The sequence below is a fragment of the Eubalaena glacialis genome, chromosome 9, assembly GCF_028564815.1.
Source record: "Eubalaena glacialis isolate mEubGla1 chromosome 9, mEubGla1.1.hap2.+ XY, whole genome shotgun sequence".
In the NCBI taxonomy this organism is placed as follows: Eukaryota; Metazoa; Chordata; class Mammalia; order Artiodactyla; family Balaenidae; genus Eubalaena; species Eubalaena glacialis.
In genome coordinates this window covers 51377948-51397543 of record NC_083724.1, presented here as the reverse complement: position 1 = coordinate 51397543, position 19596 = coordinate 51377948, and the positions used below count along the sequence as shown (strand labels likewise).

General features: G+C 40.4%; 1 protein-coding gene and 1 long non-coding RNA gene across 4 annotated transcripts in view; one reads left to right on the top strand and one right to left on the bottom strand.

The window, feature by feature from the left end:
* PIP5K1B (phosphatidylinositol-4-phosphate 5-kinase type 1 beta) overlaps window positions 1-6341 on the top strand; it is a 571896-nt gene extending 565555 nt beyond the window's left edge. For all 3 annotated transcript variants that reach the window (XM_061200361.1, XM_061200362.1, XM_061200360.1), the window contains 2 exons: window positions 577-674; window positions 4353-6341. In XM_061200361.1, coding sequence (XP_061056344.1) covers window positions 577-674; window positions 4353-4515 — 261 coding nt within the window. In that variant the 3' untranslated portion in view covers window positions 4516-6341. The remainder of the gene's footprint in view (window positions 1-576; window positions 675-4352) is intronic.
* LOC133097916 (uncharacterized) overlaps window positions 1-19596 on the bottom strand; it is a 117535-nt gene that overhangs the window by 72199 nt on the left and 25740 nt on the right. The gene's annotated exons all lie outside the window — the stretch shown is intronic.

Genomic DNA, 19596 nt, shown 5'->3' with positions numbered 1-19596 from the left:
GGCAGAGCTCAGGCTACTGCTCTTCTGAGACCAGCAAAGCAGGTGGTTTGATTATTTCCTTCTCTCTTGCCTTTTTTCCTTTCTTCGGTCGTGAACTTGGCCTGCCCGATGTTTGTGCTGACTGGGACGTCGGTAGAGTTGGTGTCTCCATTTTTTAATGTCTCTAATATGTTCTGGCCGGTATTTGAGGAACCAAGGCAGCAATAAGGATGCGGATCCTTTCATTTACCAGCTGCAATACCTCTGACTAGTCACTTAACACTCCGAGCTCCTGTTTCCTCTCCTCAAGAGGGGACTAAGGATATTCTCACCTTGCCCACCTCATAGGAAACGAGGAAAAGCACTGTGAGATTTAAGTGTCATTGTGATTAATCATAGTCTGATTCTGAGAGCAGCGCTCTTTCTGCGTTACCTCCTAATTCCAAACACTAAATTAAAGACAGTTCTTTATGGTGTATGTTGTGTACCTGTATAAATTCAAAGTGTTGAGATATAACAAGATAGGAGGCAATTATGACACAGTGGTAACTTTGTCTTGTTTTATTTTCTTCATGCTTTTTCCATCTGATGCACCAGAGTGGTGTTTTAACAATTAAACTGGGTGGAGATCTAGGAACGTATGTGATCAACAAGCAGACCCCAAACAAGCAAATCTGGTTGTCTTCACCATCCAGGTACGTTCAGAAGTCAAAATCTCTCATTGTTTAGCTTGTTCAAAACGAGACTTTGTGGACCATTTAAGAAGTGTCACCCTCATGTGTTAGCAGCTGTGTAAGTGAACCTTTCCTGATGTTTTACAGCACGTCTCATGCTCAGTAGGAAAGTTTACTGTGGTTCTATCACTTCCGTCTGGTGATTATGTGGTTCTAAAAGCAGATAGTGGGACGTTAACAACATGCAAAGTGAAAAATTTTCGGAGCCCACCTTGACAGTTTTTCTCTACTAAATCATTGCCGTGCCTTTGAAAAAGCCACTTTTGCTTTTACAGCATCTGAACAAGTTGCACTTTGTCTTCAAAGTTTGGCCTCTGGTTCATTTTGAGCATCTCAGTTAAAAGTCAGTTTAATTCCATTTGCAGAATTGGGCTGTGTACTCTGTGGAGGTGGGAGGGTGTTTTAAACAGCCCTTCTACGGCTTTTCATCCCTCCTGCCTTTTCCATTGATGTGCTTTCAATCTAGCGGAATAAAAGATTGTATTGGAGACAGTCTGTACTGCGTCTCAAGGCCTGAGAACATGCAGGGAGAGAGGGTCCCTCATCCCTCTGGCTGCTGTTGAAGTGGTTGTAAGACAGTAAAAGAGACGCCCACAAAAAGCTCTCAGACCGGCCTTCCTGGTCACTCATTAGCACTTCCAAAGAGAACGCGCTGACTGTGAATTGGGAAAGGCCCAGATATAACCAGCATGGAAGTCTTTGAAAGCCTCACGGTTTTTGCATTTAAAAAAAAAGTATTTAACTCTTCTCCTGCCCCAGTGTTGACATCACTTTTAGGTAGTTAATATTATACTGTTTATGGTGCTGTAATGTGTGATTCTTCATTCAAAATAAATAAAGCATTAGGCCTCCTTCATCCCAGCCTCATCTAGGAAGTATGTTATAATTCAAGAAAAACAACTCCAAGGAATCACTGTCATATCTAGAGAGGCCCTTATTCACAGATGGTCTTGCTTTTAGATCCAGGTAGTTTACTTGAAGTTTGGCAGGGGTTGGGGGGTTACCCTGGGAGGGCCAATTAGCCTGTTCTCTTTGGCCTCAAACAGTTGCCCTGACCCTAACTGTGGCCATGCACAAGGGCTGCAGTCTTGTCCTTCATCTTCAGAGGAACCAGTATGAGAGAAGCTGGCTGGATCAGCTCAAATCCAGCCATCAGCTTTGGGAATCAGTGGCTTTGTAAATAGCAGGCAGGGCACCAGAACCAGCTGTGATGGCTCCACTAGCAGAATTCCCTCGTGTTGTATCTTGAGACAGAAAAAGTCCTTATAGCATTTGGACACACCTACCAGCAATAGGATCCTACCGCAGGCATGTTTAGAAAAATCTACTTCTGGATAATAAGAAATTCCGAGAAATTCCAAGTTTTGTTGTTTTTTTAAAATCTGTAATTCATGATGGGAATCTGGAAAGAAAATCTGCCGAGCAGCCATTTACTGTCACGGATACTATGTTCCTCAAAAAAAAAAAAAAATTTATTTTCCACTCAATTTTTCACGTTGGTCCAAAATAATCCTTCCTAGGGCTGCATTTCTGATATTTGGGGGGCTTTTTAATTGACAGCGTTTCAGGTCAGAGGAAACAGTGGCCTTACCCCATCACCTTGCTTGAGGAGATTGTAGGGTGGAATCAAGGAGAAGTCTGGGTGGACAGCTGGACGTCCGAGGCAGCGTGGAGGGGCCTGGAGGTTCTCACGCTTGCCTGGCATCCCGGCAGCAAATCGGAGTCCAGAGCCAAGGGAGCGTTCTCTGGATTTGGCCCAGGTTATTATGCCTTTACGTGTTCAGCTATTTGTGCATATTAAACAAAAGTCCAGTGCTTTTGGTTCGTCCCTATTATCATTATCCCCATTGTTAAGTAAGTGTTCAAACCCCAGCCTTTGGTTGATAATACAGAAATCCTTGATGTTTTCCTAACCCCCCAAAGATGCTTCCCTTCTAAGCTTTCCTCGTCCCTGGCAAACCCGTCCCGGTCTTGGACTTCGGAAAAGCTCCCCTGAGTGTGCAGGTGGACTCAGGGGCCCCTTCCTTCCCGTGGGCTCTCAGCATCCTCTGCTCCTTTGTCCATCAAGGCGTCATCATGTAGCACCATTAGCTGCTGGCACTGATCTCGGGTGGCCTCGGCCTGCAGCGGCTTGAAGCAGGATTTCGGTTCCCGGCCAGAGATTGAGGTCAGGCAGTGGCAGTGAGAGAGCTGAATCCTAGCCACCAGACCACCAGGGACCAGTGGCTAATGACAAGGCCCTGGCCCATCAGCTGTGTAGAAATGAATTTCCACATAGAGACGGAAAGTAGTGAAGCAAGTAAAGTGTTTATTAGGAGGAAAAAGAGTACAGTACGTGTGGATAGACACACTTGCGGGCTCAGAGAGAGAGTCGTGCCCTTGTGGTAGTTTGAATCACTTTTATGGGGCATTTCTTCCAGGTTTCCTTTAACCGATCGTCTTGCTTTGCCTGGTTCTGAGTCCATATTTGGTATATCTCAGGGTTCTCCCCTGTGTACGTGTGCATCTCTTAGCCAAGATGGATTCTAGTGAAGAGGCCTATGGGTAGTTGACATCACTTACTATGGGGTGGCGCCCCCTCCCTTTTGACTTGCAAGGAGCCTTTCTGTGCATGTGTAGTTGGGAAGGTCTCCTTGACTTTGAGAATGAGGGATATGTGGCCTTTTATCTCTTATCTGGGCAGGGCTCAGCTCTTCTCTCGATTGTCCTGCTATTGATATTTTGGAGTTTCTGTCCACAGGGAACGAACTCCAGGTGCTTACCCTGAGGCCTATCTATCTCCTGCCTCAGCACGTCGTTCCCCCCCCCACTCCCCCCCCACCCCCGCTCCACTAGGCCGAGAGGAGGTGGAATTAATGGGCACACGCCGTGTCCGTCTGGAATAATAAGACACAGCGAAACCTAGCCACACCTGGGTCCACACAAACACAGCGTGCCCAGCATGAAGTGCACGTACGGCTTGTGTTCACTAGATGAGCTTGAGATGGATGAACTAGCCCATCAAACTCTCACCTTCATGGACTTAAAATTGAATTTAGAAAACTATTTTTTAAAATAATAATACAGATGATTGCCAGGGGCTGGGAGAGGAGTGAATAGGGAGTAACTGCTTAATGGATATGGAATTTCCTTTGGGTGATGAAAATGTTTTGAAACTAGATAGAGGTAGTGGTTGCCCAGTGTTATGAATGTACTAAAATGATAATAATAATATAGGTAAGGGACAAATCATGTCAGTGGTACATGAATGGCCATCATCTAAAAGACACTGCTGTGATATTTCAGGTGTCATATGTGAGTTAGGAAAAGCAAAAGATCAGAATGTGATACACAGAGACTCATCAATAGGGTTGAAATGTTTTCAGGTCCTGAGAGGTATTCTGTGAATTGTACCAGAGGATAATTGTGTAGCTGCTTTTTTTTAAATTGGAGTATAGTTGATTTACAGTGTTGTGTTAGTTTCAGGTGTACAGCAAAGTGATTCAGTTATATTAAATAGACCCTAAGACGAGAAGTCAAATACATGGCTCGTTAAGTACTACTTTCTAGATCTGCACTGCAGTCAGTCAATTTCTTGGTGACAGTTTCTTCTGAAGGGCTGTTCCCGTGGACTTACTCTGACTGTGTTTTGTCCTGCAGTGGCCCCAAGCGTTACGACTGGACTGGGAGAAACTGGGTGTACTCCCACGACGGTGTGTCCCTCCACGAGCTGCTGGCCACAGAGCTGACTCAAGCCTTAAAAACCAAACTGGACTTATCTTCTCTGGCCTACTCGGGAAAAGGCACTTGCTGCCCAGCCTAACGCTAAAGACATTGAAAGCTCTAAAGCCAAGACCCCAGCTTCGTTCTGCAGCTGAATGGCTAGTCTTTTCCATTCCTGCTTTTGAGGACAGTTGCATTATGTGTAACGGCTCTGTGAAAAGACCGTGTCGCCTCCTGCCCTGCCCCTGAGTTCAGATTTTTAATTTCCGTAGGTTTCTTTGGATTTATTGTCTGATTTCCTCCCTCACGTGATAGCCCTTATCTTTCATAATGTCTGTATGCCCATACCTTTAATATATAACCTCACAACAAAGAAAAAGAAGAAACACAAATTCCAAGAGGAGAAATGAATTGGCTTCACCATTCATTCTCTGAAAGACTTACTACAAAAACTGCATGAAGAGTGGCTGGCCAACCTTGCCATCCTATCTCAAAATGAGACTCATTAAAGGGAAGCCTAAAACATTCCTACTCCTCTTGAAAGTGTAAACACTTCTAAGCCCTTTAGTATTGAAGCATCAGTGGCAACTCGGGGAATTCTGAAACCGAAAACCATTTTCTGTTTGTGCTTTGTGACTGCCAGGGTATGGCCCGCATGGGGTTAACACAGGGAGATGTGGTGCCGTGTCTTCCATATGTGCATATATATGTACACACACATTTACATGTGTGTGTACATATATATTTTTTAAATTTAAGGGTCAGTATAGAATAAGCTATTGCAACACTGGTCTGAGGATGCAAAAAATCTCCCAAAAGCCATGTCTGTAAGCTCATGGATATAGTATAATAAATGAGGTCATGGAGCTGAGGAAGTGCTTGGTAAATTGTGAAAGGCCACATAAGTGAAAAGATGTTGGTGTTAATGAAAGGAACCCTGGTCTTACACTTGGCCCAGCCCAAAAGTAGTTGTCTGTCTCTGGGCAAGTTTCTCGAACTCCCTGGACCTCTGTTTCCCCGTGTTAGCAGAAAGGGTTAAACTGGATGGAATATAGTCGATTCCCAATTTAGACATTTAATGGTTCTGTCAGGCAACTTAACAGGCCAGCTTTAATTCCCTCTGTAGAGGAGATGAGAGTGAACAGTTTTTTTTAAGCTACAGAGTAAGTATATGGTTTTGGGTTTTGTTCTACTTGAATTTCAGTTGAATTCATGTTCAAGTAATCATCTTTTATTGTGCTATTACTGTGCTAAGCCTGGGCTGTAGGCTGAATGTTAAGGTGTTGATCCTAACCCCCAATCACAGCCCTCATAAATGAGATTAGTGCCCTTATAAGAGAGACCCCAGAGAGCTCCCTCATCCCTTTCACCATGTGAGGACACAGCGAGAAGACAGCTGTCTATGAACCAGCAAGCAGGCCTTCACCAGATGCCCAGTCTGCTGGGGCCTTGATCTTGGACTTCCCAGCCTCCAGAGCTATGAGAAATAAATTTCTGTTTATCAGCCATCCAGTCTCTGGTATTGTTACAGCAGCCCTGATGGACTGAGACAGCCTGCTACACCATATGACCTCGTTTGAATTGTTACTGACCTGCATTTTACACATGAAGAAACCAGGGCTCAGGAACATTAAAACTCGCCCAAAGTTAGGCTCCTGTTCTGCTACTTCTTTACTAAAGCAAGATTTATTAGTGACTAGTCTATGCAAATCTATAACAAAGGCTTTTGCAGTAGGAAAACCAAAAACACATTGCACTGTGGAAAAAACTCTTAACAATAGAACAATATAAACAAATGCTAAATGAGTATTTAAAATATAGTCCTTTTTCAAAAATAAATTATTTTTTAGTCCAGTGGAAATTTTTAAGTGGGATAGGTCAGTACCAGTGAAAAAATAAATCGTGTGTGTGTATATGTATCTCTTGCTTCTAATGAAAGTTTCGTTGTCCCTCATTTACCTAGAACTCAGTTAAGTGGTGCGCTCTCCTATCTGGGACACAACGTAAAATTTAAAGAAGTATTTAATTGGGCTGTGGTAACATGCAAATGGAAATTAGGGACTGTGCTCTTAATCTTTTCCTTGTGCAGCCTTTCAGGCCTGTTTACTTCTATTTACGTACAATTCTAACTGGTTTAATTATTTAGATTCTGAGACCCTGGGAGATTCCCATTTAAGGCAGCGAAAAGACTGCAAGCACAAGAACAGCAGCTGGGGGAGGAATAAAAATCATGCTCTGGGCTTCCCTGGTGGCGCAGTGGTTGAGAATCCGCCTGCCAATGCAGGGCACACGGGTTCGAGCCCTGGTCTGGGAAGAGCCCACATGCCGCGGAGCAACTGGGCCCGTGAGCCACAGCTACTGAGCCTGCACGTCTGGAGCCTGTGCTCCGCAACAAGAGAGGCCGCGACAGTGAGAGGCCCGCGCACCGCGATGAAGAGTGGCCCCCGCTCGCCACAACTAGAGAAAGCCCTCGCACAGAAATGAAGACCCAACACAGCCAAAAATAAATTAATTAATTAATTAATTAATAATAAAATTAAAAAAAAAAATCATGCTCTGACAAGCAAACTGGAAAAGCACCACTGTGTGTGGCCAGTGCCCCCCATACCTCGGACCCTGGGAGCATCATCTCACCTATGGTATCACCCGTATTAAGGATGAATTCTCAGGAAAACATTGTAAATGTTCAGTATTATTTAGCATAATAATGTTAAGGGGGCAAGAAAATATATTACATAATTTTAGAAAGCGTTCTATTATGTTTCGCTTCCGGAGTGGATAGACCCTTTGCCACTAGAAAATAAATCTATCCAGAATGATTTATTTACCTCTTTGTGAAGATACAGAAAAGCACTGGGGTATGTAAAAGAGAGCGTGAGTTTTTTGGTTTTATTTTTTAATCAGAGTTTTAAAAATTTGATCCAAACTCTGCCACTTACTTGTTTGTTGACACTAGCCTCAGTTTTCTTGTCTGTAGAATGGAGAACCTAACCTGTGGCACCTGGGCCATGTGCAAAGCAAACACATGACAAATACTATCACATGCGCAGCATAATTTCGTATTCAGATTTGGGATTTTCCCCCGAAGTATGATTTATGACATCCTCTACTCAACCTCAAACTTAGTCAAAACACTTATTTTGGTTATGTTGGTGATGGATTCTGATTCCCTGGAACAATTTTTCTTGCCCCTTACAGTACTTGTATTTTACTCCATCTTCTGCATAGCTTCTAAAACTAATAAGCCAACCTTATGTTTGACAGTTTGTATTAAATAATAGGTTTATCATAGGTTTCTCAAGCTATACCTGACTCGATATTCTAATAAACCTCATTGCTAGTTCTGAAGAAAGACCCCTGTTCATACATGTGAAGTCTGTGTGGATTGGCTATACACGGTTGCCAAGGAAGCGGACTTCATACCTCCAAGGTACATGCTAAGATTAAAGAAATTTTAGGTCATGTCCAGTTGAATTCTTGGCATGGATTTATCTTTTGCAAATGAAAACAGCTACATACCAGAAAAAGAAGGAGGGGCATAGGTATGAAATTTCATATAAATTTACCGTGCTGTTCAAAACTATGACTTCATGACTGTCTTTCTGTGTATACTATTTCTGTGTATACTATTAGAGTAAGAAATGGCTTCAGATCCTTGGCTTGACTTAATTAACCATGACATTTTAAAGATCCCAATTAGTGGCCCCTGGGAATTTATAAAACTGAGCTCACTTATATCCTGATGTTTGCTACAGAAACAATCTGAGCTCACCTGGTTCATTTTCTCTGGATGTATTATCTAAGATAAAATGTTTCAGTGCTCAACAAACTGGGTATAGAGGGAATATACCTCAACATAACAAAGGCCATATATGACAAGCCCATAGCTAACATATTTAAGAGTGAAACGCTAAGAGCTTTTCCTCTAAGATCAGGAGCAAGACAAGGATGCCCACTCTCTCCACTTTTATTCAACATAATATTAGAAGTCCTAGCCAGAGCAATTAGGCAAGAAAAAAAGAAAAGGCATCGGAATCAGAAAGGAAGAAGTAAAGCTGTCACTATTTGCAGATGGCATGACATTATAGATACAAAACCCTAAAGACTCCACCAAAAAACTGTTAGAACTAATAAACCATTTCAGTAAAGCTGCAGGATACAAAATCAATATGAAAAAATCAAAAAAGTTGTGTTTCTAAACACCAACAATGAACAATCAAAGAGAAATTAAGAAAGCAATCCCATTTACAACTGCATCAAAAAGAAATAAAATGCTTAGGAATAAACTGAATCAAGAAGGTGAATGATCTGTATACTGAAAACTTTTAGACACTGATGAAAGAAATGGAAGAAAATACACATACATGAAAAGGTATTTTATGTTCATGGATTGGATGAATTAATATTGTTAAAATGTCTACAGTACTCAAAGTGACCTACAGGTTCAATGCAATTCCTATAAAAATTCCAATGGCGTTTTTCACAGAAATAGAATAAACAATCCTAAAATTTGTGTGGAACTACAAAAGACCCTGAATAGCCAAAGCAATCTTGAGAAAGAAGAACAAAGCAAGAGGCATAACACTTCCTAATTTCAAACTGTACTACAAAGCAATCAAAACAGTATGGTATTGACGTAACAGAGACACATAGATCAATGGAACAGAATTGAGAGCCCAGAAATAAACCACCACATATTTGGCCAATTAATTTACAACTAAGGAGCCAAGAATATACAATAGGAAAAGGATAGTCTCTTAAATAAATGGTATTGCAAAAACTGGACAGCCACATGCAGAAGAATGAAAGTGTACACCATACACCAAAAAAAGAATGAAAGTCTTACACCACACAAAAACAACTCAAAATGGATTAAATAACTGAACCTAAGACCTCAAACTATAAGACTCCTAGAAGAAAACATAGGCAGTAAGCTCCTTGACATTAGTCTTAGTGATGATTCTTTTGGATTTCACACTAAAAGAAAAGGTAACAGAAGTAAAAAACAAATGGGACCACATCAAACTAAAAAGCTTCTACACAGCAAAGGAGAAGAAAATATTTGCAAACCACTTATCTGATAAGGGGTTCATATCTAAAATATACAAGGAACTCATACAACTCAATAGCAAAAAGTAAATAATGCAATTAAAAATTGGCACAGGACTTAAGTAGACATTTTTCCAAAGAAGGCATGAAAATGACCACAAGGTCCATGAAATGGTGCTCAACATACTAATCATCATAAAAATGAACATTAAAACCACAATGAGCTATCATATCACACCTGTTAGAAGGGCTCTCATAAGAAAGACAAGAGATAACAAATGCTGGTGAGTATGTCAAGAAAAGGAATTCCTTGTACACTACTGGTGAGATTGTAAACTGGTACAGTCACCATGGAAAACAGTACGGAGGTGCCTCAAGAAATTAAAAATAGAATTACCATATGATCCAGCAATCCTACTTTTGGGAATATATCCAAAGGAAACAAAACTATTATCTCAAAGAAATATATGCCCTTTATACTCATTGCAGCATTATTTACAGTAGCCAAGATACAGAAACAACCTCAGGGTCTGTTGATGGATGAATGGATAAAGAAAATGTGAGATATATCTATAGCTATATCTTTACTTAGATATAGATATAATGAAATATTTATCAGCCTTAAGAAAAGAAGAAAATCTTGTCATTTTCAACAATATGGATAAACCTGGAGGGCATTACACTAAGTAAAATAAGCCATACAGAGAAAGACAAATACTGCATGGTATCACTTATATGTGAAATCTAAAAATAAATAAATGAATACATAAGTTTTTTTTAAAAAGTCAAACTCATAGAAACAGTAGAAAAGTGGTTGCCAGGGACTGCGGGGTAGGAGAAATGGCGTGATATTGGTAAAAGGGTACAAACTTTCAGCAATTAAAAAAAAAAATAGAATGTTTCTATTCTTATATAAGAGAGAGAATAATCCAGAACCAGAGAGTTTAAGCCAATAAACCAGAACAGATTTTTTGAGCTGTCTACTGAAGACTTATTTAAACTGTTGAGGAAAACACCTGTACCCAACAGGAAAATTGGCTCGCAAAGACTTTCTTCTGCTCTAAAAAGAAAAGTCAGGCCCATTGAGGCTCTATCCAGTTAGAAATATTAGTGCAAGACAAGCCTCTATTTCCACTTGTGTTTCTGTGATATCTGGGAGCATTGGGAATGCCACATCTTGACCCGAAAGTTTTTAGCTCCAATTTCTGCCATGTTAAGTGGAAAAGTAGTTAAATTATATAGAAAGATAAAAGAGTGCCACTGCCCAGTTACATTAACTTCCTACCCCTTCCTTCAATGCTGAGATTTTTCCAAAAGAAAGTGAATGAAATAAAACCAGAAGAGAAAGAAAAGTTTAAAATCTCCAAGGTTCAAAAGTAATAGAAGTAAATGAATTTAGAGTCAGGGTTGCTGTGTAAGGCTGCCCAGGCTGTGCACTGCACAACTCTCAGCATTACTATTTATGAAGATTATAACAACCACAAAGTGATGTGAATGGTGCCACCTACAGCTGTGCAAACTGTTCACAGCATATCCACCTGATCCAGCTGGAATTCATTTTGCCAGTTTATCAGCAGTTCTCCTCAAATGCTTCACCAAACATTCCTAAAATCTGCCCTCCTACCCACCCCCAATTCAGGTCTACATCATTTCTTACCTGTATTATTGCAGAAGCTTTCTTGCTTCCACCTCCCTCCCTTTCTTTTAGCTCATCACCCATGCTGCCTCCAGAGTGAGCTTCCAAAAGTATAAATATGATCTTTACCTCTATAAAACCTTAGCAGGACCAGGTCAGACAAGACCAAGTCCAAGTATCATAGCATAAAAAGTGAACTTCCCGGGCTTCCCTGGTGGCGCAGTGGTTGAGAATCTGCCTGCCGATGCAGGGGACACGGGTTCGAGCCCTGGTCTGGGAGGATCCCACATGCCGCGGAGCAACAGGCCCGTGAGCCACAACTACTGAGCCTGCACGTCTGGAGTCTGTGCTCCGCAACAAGAGAGGCCGCGATAGTGAGAGGCCCGTGCACCGCGATGAAGAGTGGCCCCCGCTCGCCGCAACTAGAGAAAGCCCTCACACAGAAACGAAGACCCAACACAGCCAAAAATAAATAAATTTATTTAAAAAAAAAAAAAAAAAAAAAGTGAACTTCCCTGACCTAACCCTACACTGACACCACAGTATAATTAAGCTTTTCTCACCCTTCACTCTCAACATTTGGCTACAAGTCCAAATCCCCAGCTCCCTAAAGACGCTACGATGTTTCCCATGGTTCTGAGACTTGGCCAGCATTGAATCCATTTTTGTCCTTATTACCCACTTTTCTGCCTGGGGCATTCATTTTACCTGAAAAATGTTCTCGGCACAACCTTGCTGACCCCTCCTGCACTCAGACGCTTTACCTGGACACCCATGATTGTTCCATAATCTCATAGCACCTCATGTTTCTCCTTCCCAGCACTGATGGCAATGGGAATTCACTAGTCTAGAATTTTTCACTTCTCCTGGACTATACACTCCATGAGGACAGAACTTCATCTCCCCCATTTACTGCTGTAGCTCCAGCATCTAGCACAGTTCCTTGCATACAATCAGAGCTCCATAAATGTCAAATAAATGTGTTGTAATTATGTGTTTACCAGTACAGCCCAAGTAAAGTTCAAATAAACACAGCTCCTGAAGTGTTAATAAGAAATATAAATTTTACAGAAAAATGGTTGGGGGGGTGTCAATTGAGGGTGTAGAGGAGGGGAAAAATCCTTTTCCTCTACCCATTTTAGATTGTTCAGCTGGGGGGCTATAAATTAGACTGGCAAGAGACAAATTAAGCGGAGAAAAACAAACAGAAGTTTATTAACATGTGCATTGCACATGGATTCACAGGTATTGAGTACTCAGTATTGAGTAACGCAAATGGGTGGTTGGAATTTGGGCTTAATATACCAACTTAGGTTAAACAAAGGCAAAAGGGTTTTGGGTGGCTTTTGAGCATGTTAGGGAAGTAATGGGAAAGTGACCAGGAGAAGTATGATAAACAAGGGTTGTTTAGTAATGTTTGTTATGCAGATTTAAGTTGCTGCCCTCTCCATTGGTAAGAACTGTTAAGAGTCCTCCTCTTCCTGGCAAAGGGGAGGGAGATAGCTCTACAAATGGAAATTTCCTTTATAAATGTAAATTTCCGAGGAGGGGAGTAGGAGGACATGGAGCTCACCTCCTATACATCAAAAATACATCTACATACAGAGCATTCTCACTGAAAACAAACTGAAGATGGTCAGAAAGACTCTTGTACAACCAGGGCTATAAGAAAGATTCACACAGAATTGGGTAGGAAGGGAAGAGAAGTGATAAGGTCAGGACATGCACCCCTGGGAGGGGACACAGAGGAGGAGGGTGAATACACAGTCTCGGAGATCCTCCCTAGGAAACAAGTAGCTCGAGCCACATATTGAGTGCCCTAGGCCTGGGGTCCAACACAGGGAAGGCAAATCCCCGTAGCTGGTTGGAAAACCAATGGGACTAACAGGAGGGCTGTAAGAAACCTGGACTCTGCTCATGAAGAGCACACACACATTTGCTCACTCCCAACACAAGGCAGAGGAAGCAGATTGAAACTACCAGGGACTCTGGCCGTTTTCCCATGACCACCCCAGCATGTGCACCAGCCTGAGCTGAGCACCCACTCCAGCCCCTATTGCTCCATAGCACAGCTCAACACTAGCCTGAGGGCAGCAGCCAAGGGGAGCCATTGCTGGCATTACAGAGGCAGCAAATCAGGAGAGGTCCAGGGCACTGACTGGGGCTAGGACCACCACAGCCCGCTCCCCTACCCATGCCAAGTGCCCGCTCAAGCCCCACTTGCTCCAGCACTGCTCCCTTCTGGAGTGAGGGTGCCAGTACTGGGCAGTGCACATTAAGAGGGAATGGAACCAGCTCAGACCCAGCCCTCAGAGCTTTTGCTCCAGTAACTTGTGACCCACCCCTGCCCCCAATAGGGTGGTGCTGGCCACTGAGCGGAGTAGAAGCCCCACACACCTGGCTCTGGCTCTAGCCCCTCCATCTCCAGCCTCACTTCCTACCAAGATGAGAGTTGCCGGCACACTCTGTGGGGAAGACATGACTCATTCTCACATCAGATCAAGCTCTACCACCAAAGCCACTGGGCACTCACAGACTGTACAGGGACACTCCCACACAAGAACATCCCTTCAAGAACTAAATAGGTAACTATTTCACCTGATTTCATAGAGAAATTAGGCAAAATGAAAAAACAGAGGAATTTTTTTCAAATGAAGGAACAAGAGAAAATCTCTGAAAGAACAATTAGTGAAACAGAAATAAATAATTTACCAGATAAGAGTTCAAAGCATTAGTAATAAGAATGCTAACTGTATTAGGGAAAAGAATAGATGAACACAGTGAGAATGCTAACAAGGAACTAGAAAATGAAAAAAAAAAAAAAAAAAAAAGAACCAGTCAAAACTGAAGAATACAATAACTGAAATGAAAAACACACTAGAAGAAATTAATAGGAGGCTAGGTGATACAGAAGAATGTATAAGTGATCTGGAAGATAGAATAATGGAAATAATCCAATCAGAACAAAAAAAAAACCCACAAATTTTTTAAAATGAGAATAGTTTAAGGGACCTCTGGGACAACATGAAGCATACCAACATTCACATTATAGATCACAGAAGGAGAAGACCCAGAGAAAAGGATCAAAAATGTATTTGATGAAATTATGGCTGAAAACTTCCTGAACCTGAAGAAGATATCCATGTACAGGAAGCACAGAGGGTCCCAAACAAGATGAACCCAAACAGACCCACACAAAAACATATCATAGTTAAAATGGCAAAAGTTGAGGATAAAGAGAAAAATTCTAAAGGCAACAAGAGAAAAACAAAGACTCATATACAAGGAAATTCCCACAAGGCTATTAACTGATTTGTCTGCAGAAACTTTGCAGGCCAGAAGGGAGTGGCATGATTTATTTAAAGTGCTGTATGGGGAAATTCTGCAACCTAGGACACTCTACACAGCAAGATAATTATTTAGAATTAAAGGAGAAATAAAGAACTTCTCAGACAAGCAAAAATGAAAAGATTTCATCAATACTAAACCTACCCTAAAAGAAATGTTAAAGGGTCTTCTGTAAGTGGAAAAGAAAAGGCTATAACAAGAGTGAGAGTCTATAGGAAAGGAAAAATCTCACTAGTAAAGGCACATATACAGTAAGTCTGTAGATCAACCACTTAAATAAGCTATTACAAAGACTAAAAGACAAAAAAATTGTAAAATCAACTATAACTACAATAAACAGTGAAAGGATAATATAAAGATGTAAAATATGACAGCAAAAACACAAAATGTGGCAGAGGGGAGTAAAAAAAGGTAGATCTTTTAGGATGTGTTTGAACTTAAATTACCAGTTTAAAACAAGTAGGCAAAGTTATAGGTCAACATATACAAACCATATGGTAACCAATGATCAAAAACCTACAATAGATATACAAAAACTAGAGAGCATACCACTGCAGCAAATAATCAAGCCACAAGGGAAGAAACTAAAAGAAGAAAAGGACAGAGAAGAACTATAAAAAGAACCAGAAAACAAGTAACAAAATGGCAATAAGTAAATACCTATCAATAATCTCTTTAATGTTAATGGACTAAATGCTCCAATCAAAAGACATAGAGTGGCTGATTGGATAAAAAAACATGACTCATCTATTTGCTGCTTACAAGAGATTCACTTCAGAGCTAAAGACACCAAGAGACTGAAAGTAAGAGGATGGAAAAAGATATTTCATGCAAATGAAAATGACAAGAAAGCAGGGGTAGCAATACTCATATCAGACAAAATAGACTTTAAAATAAAGTCTATAACAAGTAACAAAGAAAGGCATTATATAATGATAAAGGGGTCCATACAAGAAGAGGATATAATGCTTGTTAACATATGTGTACCTAATATAGGAGCACCTAAATATATAAAGCAAGTATTAACAAACATAATAGAAGAGATTGACAATAATACAATAATAGTAGGGGATTTTAATACCCCACTTACATCAATGGACAAATAAACCAGACAGTAAAACAATAAAGAAACAGTCATTTTAAATGCCTCATTAGACCAGCTGAACTTAATAGATATCTTCCAAAAAACAGCAGAATACATTCTTTTCAAATGCACAAGGAACATTCTCCAGGATAGATCATATGCTACATCACAAAACAAGTCTGAACAAATTTAAGAGGATAGAAATTATATCAAGAAATTTTTCTGACCACAATAGTATGAAACTAGAAATCAATTACAGGAAGAAAAGTGGGAAAAACACAAACACATGGAGACTAAACAACATGATACTAAAAAAATCAATGAGTCAATGAAGAAATTACATAGGAAATCTGAAAATACCTTGAGACAAATGAAAATAAAAACACAACTTTCCAAAATCTATGGGATGCAGCAAAAGCAGTTCTAAGAGGGACATTTATAGCTATACAGGCCTACATCAAGAAACAAGAAAAATATCAAAAAGCAGCCTAACCTACTATCTAAAGGAATTAGAAAGAGAAGAACAAACAAATCTGAAAGTCAGCAGAAAGAAGGAAATAATAAAGATCAGAGAGAAAATAAATAAAATAGAGATCAAAAAACATTAGAAAAGATCAATGGGGCCTCCCTGGTGGTGCAGTGGCTAAGAATCCGCCTGCCAATGCAGGGAACACAGGTTTAAGCCCTGGTCTGGGAAGATCCCACATGCCGTGGAGCAACTAAGCCCGTGTGCCACAACTACTGAGCCTGCACTCTAGAGCCCGCGAGCCACAACTACTGAGTCTGCGTGCCACACCTACTAAAGCTCACACACCTACTAAAGCCCACGCACCTAGAGCCCATGCTCTGCAACAAGAGAAGCCACCACAATAAGAAGCCCGTGCACCACAACGAAGAGCAGCCCCTGCTCACCACAACTAGAGAAAGCCCATGTGCAGCAATGAAGACCCAACGCAGCCAAAAATAAATGAATAAATAAATAAATTTATTAAAAAAAAAAAATCAGTGAAACCAAGAGCTGGGTTTTTGAAAAGATAAACAAAATTGATAAGCCTTTAGCTATGCTTATCAAGAAAAAAAGACAGAAGACCCAAATAAACAAAATAAAAAATTAAAGAGGAGAAATTTTTAAAAAGACAAGATATCACAGAGATATAAAAAATCATAAGAGAATACTACAAATAGTTGTATGCCAATAAATTGGACAATCTAGAAGAAATGGACAAATATTTAGAAAAGTACAGCCTTTGGGACTTCCCTGGTGGTCCAGTGGTAAAGAATCTGCCTTACAATGCAGGGGATGCGGGTTCCATCCCTGGTCAGGGAACTAAGATCCCACATGTCGCGGGGCAACTAAGCTCACATGCCACAACTACTGAGCTCACGTGCCTCAACTAGAGCCCACATGCTGCAAACTACAGAGCCCACGCGCCCTGGAGCCTGCGTGCCACAACTAGAGAGAGAAAATCTGCACGCCACAGCTAGAGAGAAGCCCGTGCACCACAACGAAGAGCCCACGCACTGCAATGAAAGATCCCGCATGCCGCAACTAACACCCGACACAGCCAAAGATAAGAAAAAATAAATAAAAATTTAAAAATACAGCCTTTAAGACTGAATCATGAAGTAATAGACAATCTGAACAAACTGATCACTAGTAGTGAAATTGAATTTGTAAAAAAAAAAATAAAATTCCAAGCATACAAAAGTTCAGGACTTGATGGCTTCACAAGGAATTTACCAAACATATAAAGAAGAGCTAATGCCTATCCTTCTCAAACCGTTCCAAAAATTGAAGAGGAGGGCACAATCCCAAATTCATCCTACAAGGTCACCATTACCCTGATACCAAAACCAGAAAAAGACACTAAAAAAAAAAAAAAAAGTACAAGCCAGTATCTCCGATGAATATAGATGCAAAAATACTCAACACAATATTAGCAAACAATACATAAAAAGGATCATAGACCATGATCAAGTGAGATTTCCAGGGATGCAGGGTGGTTCAATATCCACAAATCAATCAATGTGATATACCACTTTAACAAAGGAAGGATAAAAATCACATGGTCATCTCAATAAATGCAGAAAAAGCATTTGACAAAATTCAACATCCATTCATGATAAAAACTCTCATCAAAGTTGGTACTGGGAACATATCTCAACATGATAAAGGCCATTAATGACAAACCCACAGCTAACATCATACTCAGTGAAAAGCTGAAAGCATTTCCTCTAAAATCAGGAATAAGACAAGGATGCCCACTCTCACCACTTCTATTTAACATAGTATTGCAAGTCCTAGCCAAAGTAATCAGATAAGAAAAAATAAAAGGCATCAAATTGCAAGGGAAGAAGTAAAACTGTCACTATGCAAATGACATGATACTATATATAAAACCCTAAAGTTGCCACCAAAAAACTATTAGAACTAATAAACAACTTCAGTAAAGTCATAGGATACAAGATTAATGTACAGAAATCTGTAGCTTTTCTATACACTAATAATGAACTGTCAGAAGGAGAATTCAAGAAAACAATCCCATTTACAATTGTATTGAAAGGAATAAAATACTTAGGAATAAATTTAACCAAGGAGGTGAAAGATCTATACTCTGAAAACTGTAAAACACTGATGAGGGAAATTGAAGATGATACAAAGAAATGGAAAGATGTTCCATGTTCATGAATTGGAAGAATATTTTTTTAATGTACATACTACCTAAAGCAATCTACAGATTTAATGCACTCCCTATCAAAATACCCATGACATTTTTCACAGAAATAGAACAAATAATCTTAGAATTTATATGTAACCACAAAAGACCCCAAATAGCCAAAGCAATCTTGAGAAAAAAGAACAAAGCTGGAGGTATCACACTCGTGACTTCAGACTATACTATAAAACTATAGTAATCAAAATAGTATGGTACTGGCACAAAAAACAGACCCATAGATCAATGAAACAGAATAGAGAGCCCAGAAATAAGCCCATGCTCCTATGGTCAATTAATCTATGACAATGGAGGCAAGAATATACAATGGAGAAAAAACAGTCAATCCCTGGTGGGGGAACTAAGATCCTGCAAGCTGCACGCTGCCAAAAAAAAAAAAAAAAGGTAGGCGGGAGTGTTTGCATAAAACCTAAGCACATTCTCCTATATACTATAAATCACCTCTAGATTACTTATAATACCTAATACAATGTAAATGCTATGTAAATAGTTGCCAGCTCCCAGTAAATTCAAGTTTTGTTTCTTAGAAATTTCTGGAATTTGGGGGGGGGATTTTTTTTTTCTTGCCAAGCCATACAGTATGAGGCATCTTAGTTCTCTGACCAGGGATTGAACCCATGCCCCCTGCAGTGGAAGTGCAGAATCCTAACCACTAGACCGCCAGGGAATTCCCCAGGGAAGAATATTTTCTATTCACAGTCGGCTGAACGCACGGATGCTGGACCCATGGATGCACGGATGCTGGACCCGTGGATGCAAACAGCTGAATATATAGTTATTTACCATAAACTGTGTCATTAACATTAATAGGTCATGAGCTTATTATTGTTATTTCTAAATTAATGAATAAATATTTTCAATATTAAATTAGTAAGTACATAAAAATTTCTCAGTTTTAATTTTAAATATGGGGCTTCCCTGGTGACACAGTGGTTAAGAATCTGCCTGCCAATGCAGGGAACACAGGTTCGAGCCCTGGTCCGGGAAGATCCCACATGCCGCAGAGCAACTGAGCCCATGTGCCACAACTGCTGAGCGTGCACTCTAGAGCCCGAGAGCCACAACTACTGAAGCCTGTGTGCCTGGAGCCGGTGCTTCGCAACAGGAGAGGGCACCGCAATGAGAAGCCCGCGCACCGCAACAAAGAGTAGCCCCCACTCACTGCAACTAAAGAAAGCCCGCGGCGCAGCAATGAAGACCCAACGCAGCCAAAAATAAATAAATGTATATATAAATTTTTTTTTTTAAATTTAAATATGGCAAAAATGAATAGATATAGTACACACAAAAAAAGCTCTTTGGAATCCTTGATAACTTTTTTTGTTAATA